Consider the following 20,769-nt stretch of genomic DNA (forward strand, 5'->3'; position numbering starts at 1 on the left):
GAGACACTTGCATCAGTCCTCGTGCCTATGCCTGCATTTCCGGAGCCAGTGCTGCCACAGCTCCGGCCTAGTTGCCAGGGCCTCTGGGGCCAGCAAGCCCTCCTGCATTCCCAGATTCCTAAATGGCTCAACAGTAAGGCTGCATGAGCGTAAACAACCACAGTGCTGTCGTGAGTTTCCTTCTGGGGAAGCGGGTGGCTACACGCCCATCACCCGAAATGTTTCCAGCCCCTGGGTGGCTTGATCAGGGCCGGCCACTCTCCGCATATTTCCGGGTGGCTCTTCAGAGATGCTCCTTCAATCTCAAACAGCCTCTCATGTCCCACCCGTCTCTCCAACTCTCCACATTTAATTTGGCCGCTGTTAGCCTTCTCTCTTCAGCATATGCCTGTGAGTTTCTTGAGGTGCTGTGACAAATCACCACAAATTCTGTGGCTTCAAACAGCAGAAACTTATTTTCCCACAATTCTGGAACCTAGAACTCCAAAATTCAGGGATCAGTAGGGCCAGGCGTCCTCTGAGTCTCCAGGGGAGAAAGTCTTTCTTGCTGCTTCTGGCTGCTGGTGGCCGCCAGCCCTCCTTGGCTCGTGGTCACAAAACTCCAGTCTTCGGCTCTGTGGTCGTATTGTCCCCAGTCTGAAATCTGCCTCCCTCTTACAGGGGCACTTGTGATTGTATTTAGAGCCCCCTGGATAACCCAGCATGATCTCCCCATCTCAAGACCTTACATCTGTGACATTCCAGGTAGTATTGACAGGTTCCAGGGATTAGGACCTGACATGTTCAGGGGACGTTTTCCGGCCTGTGACAGTGACCCAGCCATCAGGCTGTGTTCCCTCAGCTTGCCGCCTTCTCCACAATTCTTACCTTCACCCTTCCTCACCCCTGGGCTCTCTTACCTCGTAGGACTTGTCACTGTGCTTTTCCGTGGGTGATCACCGCCTTGTTTGAACATCTGCCTCCCTGGTGATGTTTGCCACTTCCCTTCCTCACATCTTTCCCACACGAACTTGGTTTATCTCCTAACACTTTGTTGCCTAAAGTTCTCTTAGAACGTTTTCACACTGTGTCCCAATCTGTACTGATAATTCACATCTTCTCCCGTCTTCTGTGTAGAATCCGTGGGAGCAAAGGTGAATTCCTCATTTTCCCCAACGGGACCAATACAGCAGGTGCTGAGATAGTTTCTGGTTTGTGTGTGTCATCGTCTCCCAAGTAGATAAGAACCTCCTTGGAGCCAGACGCCAGGGCTGGTAGCCTCCAGAGTTCCACGTACACGAAGCAGACCCTTGCTTAAGTGATTGTACTGTCACAGATGCTGGGGAAGCGTCAGCTCCCAGGCGGGAGAAGGGGGGAGACGCCTCAGGTGAGAGGTCCAGGGCAGGAAGCCCAGCGCTGAGTCCCCAGCGGGCCAGAGCCTGCACGCGCCGTCACTGCGGGTTCTGGCCTCGGGCCCTGTGCACACAGCCTCGTTTTCCTCATTTGCAAGAGGCAGATGATGCCTCCCTCGGGAAGCTGTTGTGAGGGCCACAGCGGGTTAGGGACTATGCGGAAATGCCTCTTAAACTCTAAGGAAGCGTGAAGAGATCAGCTGCTGCTGTCCTGATGTTCGTCTTTCATCTTAGGTACCTTCCCATGTGAGTCTCCAGTGCTAGCAATGCATGAAGAAAGCGTTTATACGGTGGAGCCAAACCGAGTTCAAGTTCGAACCTGGCAGGTAAATTGCTGCTCCACAGCGAGTGGGCTGTGATGATAAGAAAACTAGAGCAGAATTCAGATGCCATCTCTGAGTTGAGCCAGAGCCTGTTTCCTGACTTGACCTGAGGAAATCAGATTCCCCGTCAGGTGGTGGATTGTAAACGTGAGTTCTGGGCAGCGGCTCCATCTGTGGCTGCCACAGACTTCAGACTCAGGGAGACGGGCCGGGGCCTTGTGCAGTGAGCAGGCCCTTGAACACACAGGGCTGTGAGACCGGAGGACGCTGGCTGGGTTCAACCTGTGTCATGAAGGCTTGAGTGGCGTCAGTTTAGGACTTTGTGTCTTTGGCGGCCTTACCTGCATGCATTTCATGGGCAGGGCCAGCGTGATTGATGGCAGTGATGGCCTCCAAGATGACGGCCTCCCGCACTCCAGTCTGTTCCCTTCAGGTCGTGTGGAGTGAGAACCCCTGCCCGTCCGCATCCCACACACACTGCTGGAACCTGGGGGCTGGCGTGGCACGTCAGCTTCCCGTGGCGCCATAACAAATCACCACAAACTGAGTGGCTTAAAAACAGCAGAAGTTTCTTCTGTCAGAGTTCTGGAAGCCAGATTCTGAAATCCAGGTGGCATCGGTGTTGGTTCCTTCTGGAGGGTGTAAGGGGAGAGTCTGTTCCTCTCCTCTTCCAGCTGGTGGTGCTCTTAGTCTTTGGTGTCCTGGCTTGTACACACGTCACTGCAGGCTCTGCCCTGTCTTCACACGGCGTTCTCCCCGTGTCCCAGTCTTCTCTTCTGTGTCTTATAAAAACAACTGTCGTCGGATTTAGGGCCCACCCTAAGCCAGAATAGCCTCATCTGAAGATCTTTAATCACATCTGCAAAGACCCTTTTTCCAAATAAGGTCACTTTCACAGCTTCAGAGTGGACATATCTTTTGGGGGGCCACTGTTCATGCCACTGCGTGCAGCAGTGTTCTGTGACAGGTCGAGAGCATTTGTCACGACCCGGTTTTAGCTGTTGGTGTGGTTTTCATCCAGCTCTGAGTTCTCCCCGGGGACCTGGTGTCTGGTTTCCTGGGGCTGCCGTGTGTGTGTCCCTGCACCTCCCACGCTGCTCGCCGGCTCCCCTGGAGCAGGGTGTTTGTAGTCTGCGGCTGCGCGGTGGACACGGCAGTGCTAGGCGCCAAGGAGCTGGCACGGCGTGTTTTCTCTCGGCCTGTTGAGTGGGGGTGGGCAGAGATGCTGGAGGGAAGGCGGCCGGAGCCTGTGGGTATCCCAGCCATGAAAGGCCGCCCTCCTCGCTGCCACCCGCCTTCTCCAGTCCTGCTGCGCTGCGCTGCCTGACTCCACAGTGGTGCAGGGGCGTCTGTTGTGGACATGGAGGTGGAGAGACAGAGTGTTTACGGACAGACCAAGGCGCAGCTGCAACAGCAGAGACTTGCAGTGCCAGGTGTGCGGGGCATCGGCCCGCTGGGGAGGGGCAACCAGACTGCTAGGAAGAGGCGAGAGGCCTGCTGGGAAACAGCCCACCCAGGAATCCTGTCGGCAGGGCTCGGGAGGGCGTCTGACAACAGCCCCATGAGTTGTGTCCGTTTTTTGTTTGTTGCTCTGTGAAATTGCATAAGGAATATGTGTCGCTGGTGGCAGGTGGGGCAGCACCCACTGCGTAAGGGCAGGTCAGTGCTCTCAGCAGCTCTTTGCACGCCCGGCCTGTGGGCATGCGCAGCTGCTGCCGGTCGTGTGGGCGACACGGCGACTCCAGACACCTAGGGCCTTCTGACCCCTGACCTATGTCCTGCAAGGCCAGAACATCGGCGCCCGGCCCTGAGTGTGTTTCCTGGCATTGCCTCTGCCTCCCGTGGGGGGCCACGTGCTGGGGAGGAGCTGCCGGGTGGGGGCAGTGGTGAGGCGGGAAGGAGCAGGGCGGGGTGCAGATTGCCAGCGAGGCTGAAGCCAGGCGTGCAGACCACACGTTGACTTGTGTTTTCCCGGCTTTGCGTTGCTCTCTCCCTGGAAGACACCTTCTGTGCCCATGCACCGGGACTGGCTAGGGTAGTTGGTGACATTGAAGGAGACGCCACATGTGAGAGGCTCCGAGGGCCTGGACCAGGCTCTGGGCCATCACTGAGCCGGGAGCCAGCCGCTCCTTTCTCACAGAGGACTGGAGCTCCCCGTGTGAAAGACATTCTGCAAAGCATGAGGGCTGCTCAGGTGGGACTGTGGGCCACGCTTTCCACGGCGTGTGAAGGCAGAGAAACACTTTGAGAATATAAGTGATACGAAATCACTTCCCAGCTCAAAACCCTGCAGAGTCTTCCGGCTTCACTTAGAATCGCACTCTTCCCTGTGGCCTGCAGCAGTGCTGCCGTGTGGCCTCTGCCCACTGGCCACCCTCCGTGCCAGCCACTCCTGCCACTGCCCCTCATTCCCACCGCCTCAGCCTCCAGGATCCTGGACCACGGAGACCTTTTCCTGCCTCAGTGGGTGCCGCCTGCTTTCCCTGGAAGGCTGGCCCGGGCTCTCCTCAGCCGCACTTTAACCACTGCCCCCAGACGAGACTTTCTCTTCTTAAGCTTTTTATTGAAGCATGACACGCAGAAAGCACGGGTACCTTGTGCCTGAGGGTACAGCGCAGTGACTTTCACACATGGGACAGTCCCAGGATGTAACTGGCATCCTGGTAAGGTTCCCTTCCTGTCACCAGCCTGCCACCCAGGGGTAGCCTCTCACATGACAATAACAACTTAAAAGTATTATAGGGGCTTCAACAAACCACCTCCACAAACAAGGCCTCCCAGACCAACCTGAGTGGGTGGGACGCACCTGTCGCCACAGGTGCTGCTTTCCTGACTCGCTGTTCGTCACCGATGTGCTTGCTCGGCCGAGGTCACGTGTGTGCTTGTTGGCTGGCCCAGCCGCTGTCCGTCCGTCCCCCTCTAGACGAAGCTCCGGGGCTCTCCTGGGGGCAGGGCCTATCTTTCCCGCGTAGCGCTAGAGTCCCGCAGCGTGCTGGGCACACGCTGAGCCACCAGTAAACGTTCACTGAATGAATGATGGAGCGTGCGAGGCTGTGTGTGAATAATGTTCAGTAACAAACGTGAGGTGCTGTGAAGGCTGCCTTCCTAAACGCCTCGTTCTCTCCTTTTCCTCAGGGGACTGTCAAGCAACTCCTCCTGTTTTCCGAGACTGAGGGCAGCCCTTGCTTCTTGGACATCTGTGGAAATTTCCTGGTTGTAGGGACAGACTTAGCTCACTTTAAAAGCTTTGATCTCTCCCGAAGGTACAGTTTTTGTCCAAATAAAAGTACTACATTTTTAAAATTAGGAAACGACGTGTTGGGTAGAAAGTGATATAAAAGCCAGAAAATTCATTGGGTTCTCATTTTAACATTAACAGACATCCCTTCATTGTTTGAAATGCCTTATGTCTTGCCCTAAATTCTCAGTCTTTGCATGATGGTGGAGCAGCATAGGGGAGGAGGAGGGGTGAATGGCTAAAGCACAGGAGATCTGGGGTGTGGCAAACTGCTACATAGTGGATACAGGGTATTGTGCATTGGTCAAAACCCACAGAACTTTACAGCCCAAGGAAGTGTGAACCTTAATGTATGAAAATTTTTAAGAAATGATTGAGAACATTAGGGAACCCCAGGGTGGAATGCAGATGGCAACAAAGCAGTCTGTGTTACACACGTGTGAAACAACTTCACTGAGGGGTGCGGGAGAAAGTGCTGCCCTTGGCAAGTGCGGGAACGAGTGGGGACTCCAGCACTGAGGGCAGAGGGAGCCGCACGTGAGCACTGTTCTCTGGCTGATAGAGCTGTTCCCGCAGGAGTATGGATTAGTACTGGTAATGCTGTTATTCATATGTGCTGGAATTGCACAACTAAGTACACGGATGGCGGAGCGTAGGAGCCGTGTCTCCCAGCTGGAGGGGAAGAGGCAGGGATGACCCCTGAGGTGATGGACTAGCATTGGAGAATCAGCACAAACTCACGTTTTGCTTAGTATAGGTGTAGGTGACCACACACACGGAGAAAATTGCGGTGTGTGTCTGTGCTCCAGTTGGTGCACACTCCCCTGGCGCTGCCAGCTCAGAGGGCCTCGCGCAGTGCCACCCCGCAGCAGTGAGCACACCCCGCGCCCAGACCCTGCTCTCCAGCACCGTCCTCCAGTGAGAGGAGCCAGGGCTCCTTGGGGAATGGCTGATTCCAGGGCTGGGGCAGGAAATACACAAATGAGTCTGCAGCGTCCTGCGGTGCCAGAAAGTAAGGAGGCGCTAAAATCAAATCAAACCACAGGACCATCACCGTGACGGGAATGGGTCAAAGAGATACAGAACCACCTGACAAAGCTCCCAGTAGCCAAGGTGGGAACAATTTGAGCAACGTAGGAGGTAAAGCAGCATTGGATCATAACCCAGAGTAAAACATGAACATGTGGGAGTCCACACTGACACAGATGGTCAAGGCCACAGGCGGGGGAGAAAAGACAAACGTCCACATGGAAGAGTTGCAGTGGTTCACGTGGACACCCACCTCACGGCGGGAGCATGCCCTAACCCCACGCTGCAGGTGTGGGCTGCACTTGGTTCTTTCCGGAGAGTGCAGGCTGGAAAGGGGGGTAACGGCACAGTGGGGGCTAGCAGACCCCACCTCCCCAGGGCGTGTTGGCATCAGCAGTGATGATTCAGGTTGATGGCGTGTGCCCATGATACAACGTGATGAAAATGACACTTCGTCTTGGTGCCCTCCCTCCCCAAAGCCCTATCCCCAGTCTAATCCTGAGACAGACACCGGACAGATCTCGTGGAGGGGCACCCTGCAGGACACCTGGCCAGCACTCCTCACAACTGGCAAGGCCACCGAACAGCAAGGAGGTCGGAGAAACTGCCACAGCTAAGGGGAGCCTACGGTGACATGACAGCCAAATGTCACAGTGGGACCCTGGATGGGACCCTGGGACAGAGAGAAGACTCCAGGGAAGACCTGAGGAAACGTGAACGAAGTGAAAACGTAACGAGCTACCGCTGCGCACCTGGTATCGCTTACATGGCAGCAAACTGGAAGCAACGTCACTGGCAGGGGCTGGTTAAGTAACGTTTAGTTTATCTGTAGATGGGAAACTGCAACTGCAGCACAGCATGACAAAGCAGGCCCCATTTTACCATGAAAAATCACCAAAACTTAGTGTAAAGGGAAGAATGCAAAGTGCAGAACAGCGTTTTTAATAAGCTACTTTTTGGGTAAGAAGAGGAAGGGCACTAAAAACACACATTCGTATCTGCTCACTTGTGAGGTTTAAAAACTCGCAGTTTGGCCCGTGCCACGGTGCACGCGTAGCAGCCGGACCTGCCCGTGGACCGCACGGGGGAGGTGGGCGAGGGAGATGGAGCGCTGGCGCTGAGGCCCCCTTCTTTCCCCACAGGGAGGCGAAAGTGCACTGCCACTGCAAGAACCTGGCCGAGCTGCTCCCCGGGGTGGGGACCATTGCTTCCCTCAGGTGCAACGCCGCTGGGAGCAAGATCAGCATCCTCCTCAGTAAGGTGGGGCTCCGTCCTCCTGCCCTTCACCCTGCTGCACGCTCCGCCTTTCCCGCCAGGCCTCCTCTGCCTCGCCTTGTGCCCGCTCCTGCCTGGCGGGTCTCCACGTCCAGCCGCCCTGGTCCCCCCACTTCCTTCCTCCCGTCTCAGCGAGTCTCTCCTGCGTGGTTCCGTCCTCTCACCCCACTGGACACCTTCCACCTTTTCCAAGCTTTCCTCATTTCTTATTTCATCATAAGCAGTTGTTTCTTCTTCAGAGAAACAACTCCCTCACTTCTTTTCTGTGTTCTTCATCACCCAACTCAGTCCTCTCTGGCACGAGAAGAGTGACAGGGACTGCTGAAGGGGCACCTTCCAGCATCTTGCTTGGAAGACATCGATGTGCAGGCGATCGATGACAGCCACCTGCAAAAGGTCTGGAAGGGAGGTGGCAGCTGGGCATAGGGACCCGGTGGTGGCCTTGCTGTCTGTTTGCCACCCTCCAGTGTTTGTTCTTTCACCCATTTGAGGGGCAGCTGCTGGTTGCCTGTGGCAGACTAGGCCCTGTGCTGGGCACTGTGGTGCAGAGGTGCTCGGGTCCACAGAAGGAGCCAGCCCCCACCGTGGGTGAACAGACGGCAGTCACGCAGGCAGCTGCCAAGCGAATGCCGCCCCTGTGGCGAGAGCCGAGCTAGGAGAGCGTAGAACAGCGCAGAGGTGGTCGAGGGTGGCTTCCCAAGCAGGTGACGGTCTAGCCGAGATGTGAGGCAAGAGTGAGACTGGGAGAGCGTCGGGGCAGAGGAGCAGCGAGGGCAGGGGCCTGTGTTGGCGGAGCACAGCCTCACCACGGCTCTGCCTCCGGGGAGGAAGGACGAGTCTGAGGGTGGTGTGGTCCGTGGGCTGACTTTCACCCAGGCGGAGGGAAGGAGGGTAATGTCACTACCATCCTTCTAGAGGATTGTTTCTAGAATGTGGGCTAAGGAGGGCAGTGGGTGCCAAAGCCCACTTGGCACCCATTATGGCTGTTCTGGAGGGTTGGCCAGCTAGACCCTGCTGGCCATGCGGTAGGAGCAGCCATAGTGGGGCTTGGTGATCCATTGGCTTTGGCTGTGGGGGTGTCAGAAGGCTCCCCCAGCAGTTGGGTGGGGGGTGGAAAAGAAAACCAGGTGAGGAGCCTTTTGAGGGGAAGATGGGTACGTCAGCTGGAGGTGCTGGGAGGGGCTCGTGGCCTGGCTCTCAGAGGGGAGGGCTGGCTGCGGGGGCTGAAGGGACTAGGGGTATCCCCAAGGCAGATGCTCCCCTGAGAACCCGGCTGGGCCCTGGGGAGCCGAGTGAGCAGGTGCGGTCAGGGAGGTGGGGGCCTCTGAGGAGGAGCCCTCAGTGGGGGCAGGATGGTTCCCTTCATTTCTCCAGCGGCTGGCAGCACCAGGCTGCAGCTTCACAGAAACAGAAACACAGCTCACGGGGGCCAGGGACCATGTGCACCAGTCTAGTGGCGCTGGCAGTCCTTGCCACCCTGGGGTGAGGACTCCGGGAACAGCACGGGCAGGCAGGTGAGGCCTGAGCAAGGGTTGTCCGCTGCGCCTCTTTGCGTGGCATCGGGAACACTCACTTGCGTGGCATCGGGAATTGAAAACAATGCAGAAGAAAAAGCTTGACTGTGACAAAGGAGTTCATGGTGCCAAGTGGCCCCAGCCCTGCTGTAGCTCTCCTGTGGCAGCTGCGGGTGGGGGCTGGGCTGTGGCCTTGAGCCTGAGGGAGTGGGGTTGGGGGGGTGAAGAAGCTCTTTGCCCTTCCTATCTGTCGCAGATGTTTCTGCCAGGTCGTGGTTTGGTTTTCATTTTGTTTATAGCATTTGTAAAGATGTTGAAAAGATTGTGTTTTTGTGTAGTCAAACCTCTTGATTTTAATTTGTGATTTCTTCCATTGTGGTTAAGCTTGTAGCGTCTCTTTTTATCTAAAATTTTGGCAAATTTTCATTTTCTTACCTTCTTTTTAAAAATACTTACATTCCATTTACCATTCAAGTATCTGCTAGAATAAAGTTTTCCACCATCTACCTAGCATGTGGTCCCCAGCACTGCTTTTTGGGTGCGCAGGACCCAAAGCCGGCGTCTGCATCATGTCAGGTGCTGGGCGAGCTCTGTCCGAACGAGGCTGAATTTCGGGGCCTCCCTGCCGGTGGTCAGAGGGAAACAGGTGTTAGTGTAGAGGCTCCCTTTCCTCAGGTTCTTTGTGTGCCCGCCCACACGTGCCTTCCCTGTGCACGGGCTAAGAAGAGGGAGGTGAGGGGCCAGGAGCCGTGAGACAGTCGCCGCAAGTGTAGCTGTCGGGTTTGCACCTGCACTGCCCTGGCTTTACTATCGAGGACACCCAGTAAATGTTGTAGCTGAGATTCTTTCCTGGGGTCCTGACCTCAGTGGCAGGTTATCCAGGACAAGGGGAGAAAGAACAGGGAGACCCACAGTGGTGCTGAACGGAGAAGAAAGGGAGCCGAGAACGAGGCAGGCTGAGAACCTGCTGTGTGTGAGGTCAGGGGAGAACTTGGAATTGTGAGCACTTCATCAAACTGAGCACAGAACAGTTTCTCAGCCTCGACTGCACGTTAGAATCTCCTGGGCAGCTCTTAGACGGCCTAAGCCTAAGCTACCCCCAGGGTGGCTTCATCAGACTAGGGCAGGGGTGGTGCAAACCAGGCTCTACTTTTATTTCTTTCAATTCAACAGGCATTTATTTTGCAATTTCAGTATGAAAGGCAGTGTTTGGGTGCAGTTGTAGACCAGTGACACACAAAAGACCCGAACACTTGCCCTCGGGCGGTTCCTCTGTTGGGCTGTTGTTGCTGATGGGGCCACATCCTTCCTCCCACTGCCTGAAACTTTGTTTTAATTAGTAAAGACCTTAGGTGCACTTTGGGGGCACTAACATAGCTTTTTCTTAAAATAGGGTCTCAAAAAAATTGAGGTGGAATTGACCTAAGATAAAATTAACCATTGTAGAGTGAACAGTTCAGTGGCATTTAGTACATTCACAGTGTTTTGCAACCACCACCTCTAATTCCCAACGTTTTCACCATCCCAGAAGAAAACCCCGTACGCATTAAACGTTCCTCCCCATTCCCCCTCCCCGCAGCCCCTGGCAGCCACCATTCTGCTTTCTGTCTCTGTGGATTTGCCGATTCTGGTCGTTTCATATGTGATCCTTTGTGACTGGCTTCTTTGACTGAGCATGTTGTTTTCGAGGTTCGGCTGTGTTGTAGCATGCATCAGTGCTTCATCCCTTTTCATGGCTGAGTAATATTCCTTTTTTGTTTTTGTCCTTTTTTAAGATGAGGTCTTGCTCTGTCACCTGAGCTAGTGCGCAGTGGTGTCATCATAGCTCACACCAACCTCCAACTTTTGGTCTCAAGCAATCCTCCTCCCTTGGCCTTCCAAGTAGCTGGGACTACAGGTGCATGCCACAACACCTGGCTTATTTTTAAGTTTTTTGTAGAGATGAGGTCCTCCTACATTGCCCAGGCTGGTCTTAAACTGCTGACCTCAAGCAATCCTCCTGCCTCAGCCTCTGAGGAGCTGGGATTACAGGTGTGAGCCACCTTACCTGGCCTGAGTAATAGTCTCTTCTATAGATAGACCACATGTTGTTCATCCATTTTTCCCCCATGGACACTAGGATTGTTTCCACTTTGGGGCTCTTATGAACGGTGCTGCTGTGAACATGCAAGTAGAGCCTTTCAAGCCTCCCAGAAGCAGCGCCAGAAACCTCAGCTGGCTGAGGAGCAGGTGCAGAATCTGGCCTCCCCCGGCAGGGCGGGTGCTGCCGCAGCTCGAGAGGCTCCCCATTCCCGGCCCCCTTTACTGTGGACAACACTCACCACCTCACGGGCCAGCCCCAGTGCCCAGCTGTCCTGTCTTCATGAAATGTATTTCATTTTCGCACAGCTCTGTGAGAACTGGTTTATCAGAATCTAGATTCTTTGTTTCTAGTTGCATTTGTTTAATCTTCCTCAACTAAAATAACATTTCAAGTCATTATTAAGAGCAGCTAGACACAGTTTTTTAGAATTTGTTTTCAATTCTCTGAAATTATAAAGTAGTAATTCAAAAACAGTTTCAGGGCCGGGCGCGGTGGCTCCTGCCTGTAATCCTAGCACTCTGGGATACTAAGGCGGGAGGATCACTTCAGCTCAGGAGTTCGAGACCAGCCTGTTCAAGAGCAAGACCCCGTCTCTACCGATAATAGAAAAAATTAACTGGGTATAGTGGCACACACCCATAGTCCCAGCTACTCAGGAGCCTGAGGCTGGAGGATGGCTTGAGCCCAGGAGTTGGAAGTTGCAGTGAGCTATGATGATGTCACTGCACTCTAGCCTTTGTGACAGAGCAAGACTCTGTCTCAAAAAAAAAAAAAAAAAAATGGTTTCAGTGAGATAATTGGTCATTGATGTTCAAATTACGAATGCTGAAAGCAAGCTTCTCCTCGGAAGCTGAGTGGGCTGTGCACTTGGTTGACACCAGGTGTGTTTCTCAGATGTGTGACCCCTGGTCCACGCGGCACCACAAGCTTTCTGGTTTTCTCGTCCCCAGGCTGACAACAGCCCCGATTCCAGAATCTGCTTCTACGACGTTGAAATGGACACGGTGACTGTCTTCGACTTCAACACTGGACAGATTGATCAGAGAGAGACGCTGTCCTTTAATGGGCAAGAGACTAAGTAAGATTGTGGTTTGGGAGGATTTTGTTGGAAAAAGTGTTGAGAACAATATTTGGTTACTTCTCAACTGTTAGGCAGTTTGTTGCTGTGTTATACATCAAACTTCAAAAGACCTTAGCAATTACTAGTCATAAAAATACAAAGTGAAACAGAAACACACGTGGGCAGGTGGGATGGGTTCAAGTCCCTGGTCTCTCGTCTCCAGGTGTAAACTTCTGGGATTGGTTGAGTGGAAACTTCTGGAAGGCTGTGGCCAAGGTGCCACAGGAATGGCCATTGAGTCACAGGATAGAGAGTAACGCATGGACCCCAGACCCATCAGCATCTCTGTTGGTAGGGAGGGCATTTGTCTTCGTAGGGAATGTAGTTCTAGAAGAATTAATCGTCTTTCTTCAGGGCGTTAATGTAATGTGTATTTGTAGTTCCCTGTGCTACTAAAAACACATTTGTGGAGCATTAAGTGCTCACGGTGTTTGGCTCATGCTCCGTAACTGACTCTGCAAAGCAGGGCACCGTGCAGGGCACCCTGCACGGGAGGACGCCGGGGTGAGCTGCTGCCCGTCACCGAGAGGCTGACGCTCGGCGGTGTGTACGCAGCAAAGTGTGGCAGAACAGAGGAGCATAAGGCAGAAACCTCCAGGCTTGAATCAGTGGCTCACAGAAGGGCAGAGGAATTAAAAATGTTAGATTTGGTGACTTAATTTTTTTCAGTCTTTTTTTTTTTTTTTAATGCTTGATTATTTTTGCTGGTCCTAAAGGCCCCCTCCTTCTGAACACACATCCTCTGTCCCGCCTTCCTGAATTCTCTGTGCCTCTCTACCACACACCTTCCTGTAGATCTGTAGATCCTTTTCTGGAAGCTTCTCTGACTTGGTGGGCCCCACCTCACCCTCTCACCACTGACTCCCCACTGAACACTTAGGTCTTCACCCCTCGCCTAGCGCAGCCCCGTCTCCCACTTCAGAAAACGTCGCCTTGGACTTCTAACCACCACCCCCTCACCCCACCACCCCCGCTTAGACATTGCCGCCTGCCTCAGCCTCACTTCTAAGTTCCGGGCTCGCCCTGGTGCCACTGTTCTTGGCCACCCAGGTCCACACCGTGGCACTGCCCTCTGCTTGAATCCCTGCTGCCTGTGCCCCAGTCCCGGTTTCCTGGCTTGGGAATGTCTCTTAGTTCACGCTGTTCTCTCATCTCCGTCGCTGTTCACAGCTTCCCTTTCAGTGAGTCGCGGAAGCCTTCTGAGCGACTCCCCACGTTTGAGTCTTGCCCACCTCCCTCCCGTCCACGCTGCGTCCCTTGCCAGGCCAGTCTTGCTGCAAAGGAGCCGGCCTGTGTTCCTGGCACTCTGTGGGCACTCAGTGAACGCCTGTCCAGAGCACCGAGCTGGCCACATCCGCCCGCTTTCCGCACCCTGCTGGGGCAGGACGTGGCTGTGGGACCCTCCAGCGTGGGGCGCAGGCGGCACCCGTGAGGGTGTTCGTGTTGGTAAGACAGACCTCTGTCCTCCTGCACAGCCACCACGGCCTGCTGCCCAGCAGTGTCTGCCCTCCGCCTTCGGGCTTCTCCCCTCAGGTGCCCGCCCTCTGTGGAGACCTCGTCCATTCCTTGCCACCCTACGTTTTGTCTCCCGACAGTACCTCCTCGAGTTCTGGGCCCATGAAACGTGGAATTTTAGAGATGGAAGGGCCCAGGGTTAGCCTCACTCAGGGTCACTGCTGAGCCCTGGGCTCTGGTCCCCGACCCACAACCCAGAGCTCAGTGCTGCCCGGCAGGGAGCGCTGTTCTGCTGCAGGGTCTGCCCGCTCGTCCTAGAGGACAGGAAGAGTCTGGGACCCTCCACAGACCTGCGGCATCAAAGCATCGTGATTCTCTGTCCCCTCAAACTTGACTTTACTCAGACTCTTAACCAATTTGTTAAAATCTGAGTGCACATTCCCACAGGGTGCGCAGTGCTGGGTGCAAAGGCTGGCCCTGGTGGAGCACGGTGGAGTGGAGGCCATCCGACTCCCGGGATGAGTGCGGGGAGGTTGGTGGCGGGTACCAGGGGTGCTCCCCTCAGTGCTGAGGACGGGTCTTCCCTTTTCTTGTAGGAGCCACCTGTTTGCCGACGAGAGACTGGCGAATCGCGTTCCCGTGAGCCATTTCTGGGATCAGAGTGAGCCCCGGCTTTTCGTGTGTGAGGCTGCGGTGCAGGAAGCGCAGGGTGCCCAGCCGCAGTCGGCGGACAGGCAGCCCCACGCCAGCCCCACGGTACCACCTGCCGCATCATGTTTGTTGAGACACACGTGGTGACTGTTTGCCAGGCTTAAGAGCTTCCTGACGGGGTTTATGAGACAGCGGTCATGACAGTTCTCTGACCTGGAGTAGACCATCTGCCTCACGATTCCCACCAGAGGGAGCGTCACCGCAAAGTCAGAATAATTTCTGTGAATTTATAATTGCTAAATCCCTCTTGAACTCTGTAGAGAAGTTAGGGCGTGTGTGTGTCCTCTCCAGGGTTTACGCCCATGGGCTGCTCTACCCTGTCTGTCTGGTCTGACCCAGTGTTGTGTTTGGCTCCCCTGTTATTTCAGCTGTTAATGTTGCTCTCACTAGGGCAGATCTCTTCCCTGAGACAGTTAACGTGAGCTAACCGGCCGGTGGTGGCACATCCTGTGATTGAATTCGAGGCAGCGTGTGCACTCCTCACGCCACAACGTTCCCCAACCCTCGAACAAGGCCGATTCCCACTCAGTCTGACTCACCTGTGCCTGAGTCCCTGCCCTCTGTCCCCACCAGCTCGGGGCCTCCCACCTCCACTCTGATGCTCTCAGAACTTAACCCTGGGCCCCGTCTCCCCACCACCAGGGGTTGGGAGCCCGATGTTTTCCAAGTCTGTGTCTTACGGAACATCTGACGTTCCCTGGAGTGTCTCTCTATGACCCACTCGTTCCAAGAGGAGTTTACGTGTAGGGTCCTCAGGTAAGTTAGCAAAGGGCAGCTGGCCTAGAACTTGACTCCGTGCCAAAGGATTCCCCTTACCAGGATGGAAGAGCTTAGCCCCCCTCAGATCATCTGCAGTCAGTGTCGACACTCTGAGATTTTCAGAAGCAAATCCAGTCCTTGATTCTGAAACACCAAACAATAAAATATATTGAGGTGGCATCTCTGTCATTGGAATGGGAGAAACAAAATACCAGAGGCAGCTGGCAGTGTGTGCATGGTAGAAGCTGTGGCGGTGATTCCAGGTGGACGATGGAGAGCACACGAGTAGCCAGTGAGGGCTGGGCCCTGTCAGGGCACTTGCACCAAGTACCTCTCTTGCCTTTTGTGACGATAATTCACAATCACAGGGATTCGCACCGTGGCAGAGGGACAGGCTCCACCCTCCCTTCACCTCTCACTAGTCCCAGCCCTGTGCCCGCCGATGGCGCAGCTGTGGAGCGAGCTCTCACTAGTTCCTGGTCAGAGCAGCAGCAGGTGAGAGTGCAGTCCTGTCTCTCTGGTTCCAAATCATGTGTGACACGTCCACTGGAGCACTTAGTTTCTCTGTTGTGTGCTCCCTCTTCCTTGGAAGCAGAGTAGAGGCATTTTTTGTTGTTGATATTATTGATTGTTAAATCAGAGTAAGCAAACCGAAGGGGAGAACTTTTAAAACACAAGAGCTCTTGTGGGTTTTAGTCACCGACTCAGGGTGGACTGATCAGTTTTTGCTGTAAGAAAAGCAGTCACTCGAAGGGCCCAGTGGTTGCAACCTGGACAAGGTGTGTCGTTCCAGAAGCTGAGCTGGTGTTTCCAAAGTGGAGCCAAAGAAAGTTTGAGAACACCTGGTAGAGACACACATGGCGGCCGCATGCTGCGAGGAGAAGAGCATATTCTCCTGTACACACCTGCTCCGCTCCCTGCTTTCTGTGGATGTGTAAATATTCTGGCAGTGAGAATGGAAAGTAGGAGCCAGGTAGAAAATCACATCGCCAAACTAAAAACCGAGCATGTTTTCTTTCTCTCCCAGGCAGAGGTTTTGATTCTGTCGTTCTTCGTTTCTGAAGAGCGTGGCCTCTTGCTTCATGACAGCTTCCCGCGGCCTCCTACCTACCAGACTCTTCTGGGGATGCAAGTGCCCCATTATTACTTCACAAAAAAGGTATGAACCCCATGAAACACGCACAGGTGTTTTCTGTTCTGCCCCCGTGCTTGGCTGTATTCTTGTAAGCGCCCCAGGGCCCTGAAGTACGAGTTAGCCCTTGAGGACCCACGGGGCTCTGCACTCAGTAAAGAAGCTCAGCCATCTGCTATAATGTGCCCACCCAAAATCCCAAACACTGGGGCCTCTTGTGCTGGGAAAAGTTAGGACTCTCGGGCTAGACAGAAGTCACACAATGAGCAGTGTCATCTGGTTAAGGGGCTCTTGTCATGACTCAGGGCCAGAACTCGTGTCCTCCCCCTTGGCTTTTCCCACTAAAGCCTTGACAGCTTTTAGCTTTTCTGTTTTCCATTCTATCTGCTATTTTAAAATGACATATTCTTGCTGGACAAGGTGGCTCATGCCTGTAATCCCAGCACTTCGGGAGGCTGAGGCAGGAGGTTTGCTTTAGGCCTAGAGTTTGAGACCAGCCTTGGCAACACAGCAAGACCCCATCTCTACAGAAAAATTGAAAAGTTAGCTGGGTGTGGTGGTACCCCTGTAGTCCCAGCTACTTGGGAGGCAGAGACTGGAGGATTACTTGAGCCCAGGAGTTCAAGGCTGCAGTGAGCTGTGATCGTGCCACTGCACTCCAGCCTGGGTGATAGAGTGAGACTCTTTCTACAAGTAGCATGTGTTACTTTTGTAACCAAAGGTGGGGCACTTAAACTGGGACAGGGGAATATGTCCCAGAGGGACATTTGGAGAAGAGGAGAGACATGTAGGCCTGTCTATGTGTAGTCATTTCTACATGGCCTCAGAAGCTAACACCAGCTTTACCGTGTAAACTGCCAACAGTCAAAAGCAATTCTGTTGGCTCCACCCACGCTTCTCCCAGGGCTATTAGCTACTTTAAAAGGATTTGATATAAAGGACATGGGGTGGAAGGTGCTGCCCCTTGGTGTGTGTCAGTTACGTGGCCGGGTGTGTGCAGGTCTCTGCCAGAACCTTGTGCGCGGTGATTTCAGCATTCAGAACCAGGATGAATTTGGGCACGGCTGGTTCCAGTGTCCCCGTGTCGCAGGTAAAGCAAGCTGCACAGCCACTGGAGGTGGCGTGGTGAGCAGTCCGTGTGCGCACTTCTGCGTTCTCGAAACGGGCTTGTCTGTGTGCAGACTGGAAGGTACCAAGTGGAGGGCCTGCTCCGTGCCACTGCGTGGCTCCTCGTGCTCTTATTTTTAATAGGTTAATGTCACCACACTGGCATTTTAATGAATTTCATTCTTCTTTTGTATCCCTTATGTGCTTTAATTTCTCATTGAGAACTCAAAAAGTTGTGAAAAATATTTTAAATTCTTTCTGTTTAGTTTTTCCCCATTAATTTCACAAGTGGATTTCTGTTTCTTCACACGTTTATGTGTCTTTTATTTTCTCTCATTTCTCATCTTCCTTTATGTTCCCATCACTCTAGTTGTTGTTCCAGAGAGGAGGCATGTATGATGCAGTTGTAAGTACAGACCCCCCACTCGATTGTTTTTTACCGTAACTTTGTAGTTTCCCAAGATCCTTTTCCTTCTTTATTTTAAGCTGCGACTGTCAGTGCACTGCTACTCTCTGCTCAGCCAGCATATGCATTTTCACGAGGTTCGTTGAGAAGCCTGAGACGCTTGGTGCCATCTTTTTATTTGAGCAGGGTGCCTGGCACTTAGCGTAGCTGCAGAGGAGCCTGGCACTTCTGGTCCTGGCTTGGCACATGACACGGGCAGCTGTTTCCACGGGTGTTTGTGATACAGAAAATACTTGGGTTCCCGATGTTTGCAGTATAGGGAGTTTGATCAACACAGCCTTTAAGGTGCTGGTGAAGAACAGCCATGGAGCACTTCCACTCCGTATGGCTGCCTCACCCAGATGACCTACCTCATTCAGACTCTGCAGCCTGGTCTGTAGGGCTTCCTGTGCCTTCACGTTCGAGGGCGGTCGGTGAGAGAGTGCCCAGCCCCTGCACCCTGTAACAGTAGCAGGTTGCTCTAGTCTGTGTGACACGGCATAATCCGTCCCTCCCTCACAGGGCTCTGGTGAGGACCAGCACGAAGAGCCCAGGCAGGTGAACAGGGTGTGGTGGGTTGCAAGAACCGCGAGTGTTCACGCAGCCAGCTTGCCTCTCGTTAGATCCGCACCAAGGCCAACGCTACTGCAGGAAGGCCGGAGCAGGCAGGAATTCTCTGTCGGTTTTGTGCATGGACATTTTCTGACAGTTAATGCAGAATTAATGCACTTAGTGCAGAATTAGCCCAAACTCTTCAGCACTCAGCATCCTGCCTGGTGTGACCCATGGACCCTAAACTCAAGCCACCCTGGTCCAAAGTCTGCCTTAGGGCCTTTGTTTATGCTCTGTGCTGTGCCTGGGGGGCCTCCCCATCTGCAGCTGAGTCTGACAGATCCCACCAGTTTTTGTAGGGTCCCGGTCAAGTGCTGTCTCCTCCCTGAGGCCTGCTCATTGGGGCTGCAGGTTAGCTTGTAAAGGAGCAGAGAGACGAGGAGCTGATGGGACTGAGCTGGGGAGGCAGGTGCCAAAGTGACCCTTCAAGAAGTCACACGGAAGCCAGGCACAGTGACATGCACCTGCAGTCCCAGCTACTCAGGAGGCTGAGACAGGAGAATTGCTTGAGCCCAGGAATTCGAGGCTGCAGTGAGCTTTGATCGTGCCACTGCAGTACAGCCTGGGTGACAGAGCAAGACTCCATGTCTTAAAAAAAAAAGGCACTGAGTAGAAGCAGATACGAGACCAGTAACTTATAGGGAAGCCTGGCCCAGGAGGATGTCATGGTCCCCTTTACACGGGAAGGCACGTGCACGTCAGAGCAATGGGACCTGCAGAGAGAAAGCGGTAGGCATGAGGTAGGGCTCTCGCCCTGACCCGCACGAGGAAGGAGCCGTGACTAGAGAGGATGGGGGCCGTGGAGGGGGCCTGTGGGGGGCAGCATCCCCTCAGTAGCTCCTGTTTGCAGGTGCTGAGTATAAAAGACACCCAGGCCAGGAGGCTGGCCCTGTGTACTTGTGAGTCTGTGTTCTCAGTCAGGGCCCGCAGGAATGTGTCTGCCTCTTTGTGCCTGTTTGGGGGACGCCAGGCCCGGCTAATAACTGTTCTGACAAACACGAGTGGAGGATACACAGCCAATCTGGGTTACTGTTTCAGAAAATTTTACCTGAAATAGTGCACCTAGTACTTAATTTTAAGAGACCTTGCAGATAAGTACGCGTGTCTGACTTGACCTATAGCTAGTAGAAAACTCTTTATGGTTGACAAAAACAAACCCGGGAGATGGGAACTGTAATAGCCATTTTTAACTGTTGAAAATTTGATATTAGTGGGTTAGAGGCTAAAAATTAAGTTCATGCTATTCATTATCTGAAACCAGACCCCAAGCGATGATAGTTTCCAGTGACCCTAAGGGTTTCAGTGGCTCTGGCAGAGACCCCTTGGCCTGTTGCTGAGTCTCTGTCTGTCTGCAGGTGGGTTCCCCGTAACTGCAGGAGTCTGGAGGAAGAGACTGGGCGTAGGCACTGGCTTTGCCTGTGCATTGACACAAATGGGGCCCTTTGTCGTTCAGCCTGGAGAAGGAGACGGAGAAGACAGGTCGGATTCTGGGTACCAGCACGTCCCCCAGATGGTGGCCAGGAGACCCCTGCGGGACTTTGCCGGGCTGGAGGACTGCGACAAGCCCACTCGGGACGCCATGCTCAACTTCAGCTTCTTCGTTACCATCGGCGACATGGACGAAGCTTTCAAATCTATTAAACTCATCAAAAGGTGAGGACTTCGTTCACTGAGATGTCAAAAGATGGTGAGCACACCTCTTAGGGTCGTTCCTTTCTTTGTGCCTTCCTTCTAAGTAAGACTTTTTAAAACCATTAACTGTTTCATGACGGTGTCATGGTGTATTTCATGGTGTTTCCACTCAGTGAAGTGCCACCAAGCTCGCAGAAGCCAGGGCATGCTTGGCGCACTGTGCCACACAGCAGGGGCGCTTGGTGACGCACAGCTGGATGTGGGGCCAGGTGAGCCGGCTCTTGGCCTCTGTGGTGCTGGGATCCTCTTGGGCTGTTATTCATTTCTTTTGGTTTATTTTAAAATGTTGTAGATGCTTCCTAGTCAAAAGTTCTTCAATTGCTAAATATTTGTAATACCCATCCCTCTGGGAATAATTGCTCCTAAACAGAAAACGTTTTGATAACCAAACGATAAAAACAGTAAGGTGAAACACAATTAAAAGTGCTCTGAACGAAGTTATCAGTCAAAGGCTGTCGGCAAACACAGCCTTCCTCTCTGTTCTTGAGAGAATTCAGAAATTCCTCACAAGTACATTTGACAGATTTTAATTTCCAAAGGGCAAAAAAATTATTAAAGAATAAAACGAAAGTGGGAAAAGAAGGGTGTGCAGTGAAGTCACCTGCAGCGAGCCCTCCCTCACCTTGCAGTGGTGACTCCCGTCCCCGGGCCCCTGTCCTGCTGAGGCAGCGGCCACACCTCCTCCTTCCCCGCGGGTTTGAACGTGCCGGAGAGACTGAGCGGCACGGCCCGGCCTCTCTTTGAGAGCTTTCCACTTGATGTAGACGATTACAGACGGTGACTGACTACGTGGCTGGGGTTAAAATTTCTACGTACAGTTAACAGTCATGTACAAAATATGAGCAGAATTGTGCAGTGTTTTAAATATCCCATTATTCTTTAA

The 20,769-nt window shown here is 53.5% G+C and overlaps 1 protein-coding gene across 1 annotated transcript in view; it reads left to right on the forward strand.

Annotated features, from left to right (window-relative positions):
- The window catches only part of IFT140 (intraflagellar transport 140), an 82,573-nt gene that overhangs the window by 22,260 nt on the left and 39,544 nt on the right, over positions 1–20,769 (forward strand). The window contains exons 12-18 of the mRNA XM_069487114.1: positions 1,626–1,717; positions 4,850–4,977; positions 7,124–7,241; positions 11,804–11,931; positions 14,025–14,184; positions 15,926–16,057; positions 19,648–19,847. Coding sequence (XP_069343215.1) covers positions 1,626–1,717; positions 4,850–4,977; positions 7,124–7,241; positions 11,804–11,931; positions 14,025–14,184; positions 15,926–16,057; positions 19,648–19,847 — 958 coding nt within the window. The remainder of the gene's footprint in view (positions 1–1,625; positions 1,718–4,849; positions 4,978–7,123; positions 7,242–11,803; positions 11,932–14,024; positions 14,185–15,925; positions 16,058–19,647; positions 19,848–20,769) is intronic.

This window comes from Eulemur rufifrons, chromosome 14 (assembly GCF_041146395.1).
Source record: "Eulemur rufifrons isolate Redbay chromosome 14, OSU_ERuf_1, whole genome shotgun sequence".
In the NCBI taxonomy this organism is placed as follows: Eukaryota; Metazoa; Chordata; class Mammalia; order Primates; family Lemuridae; genus Eulemur; species Eulemur rufifrons.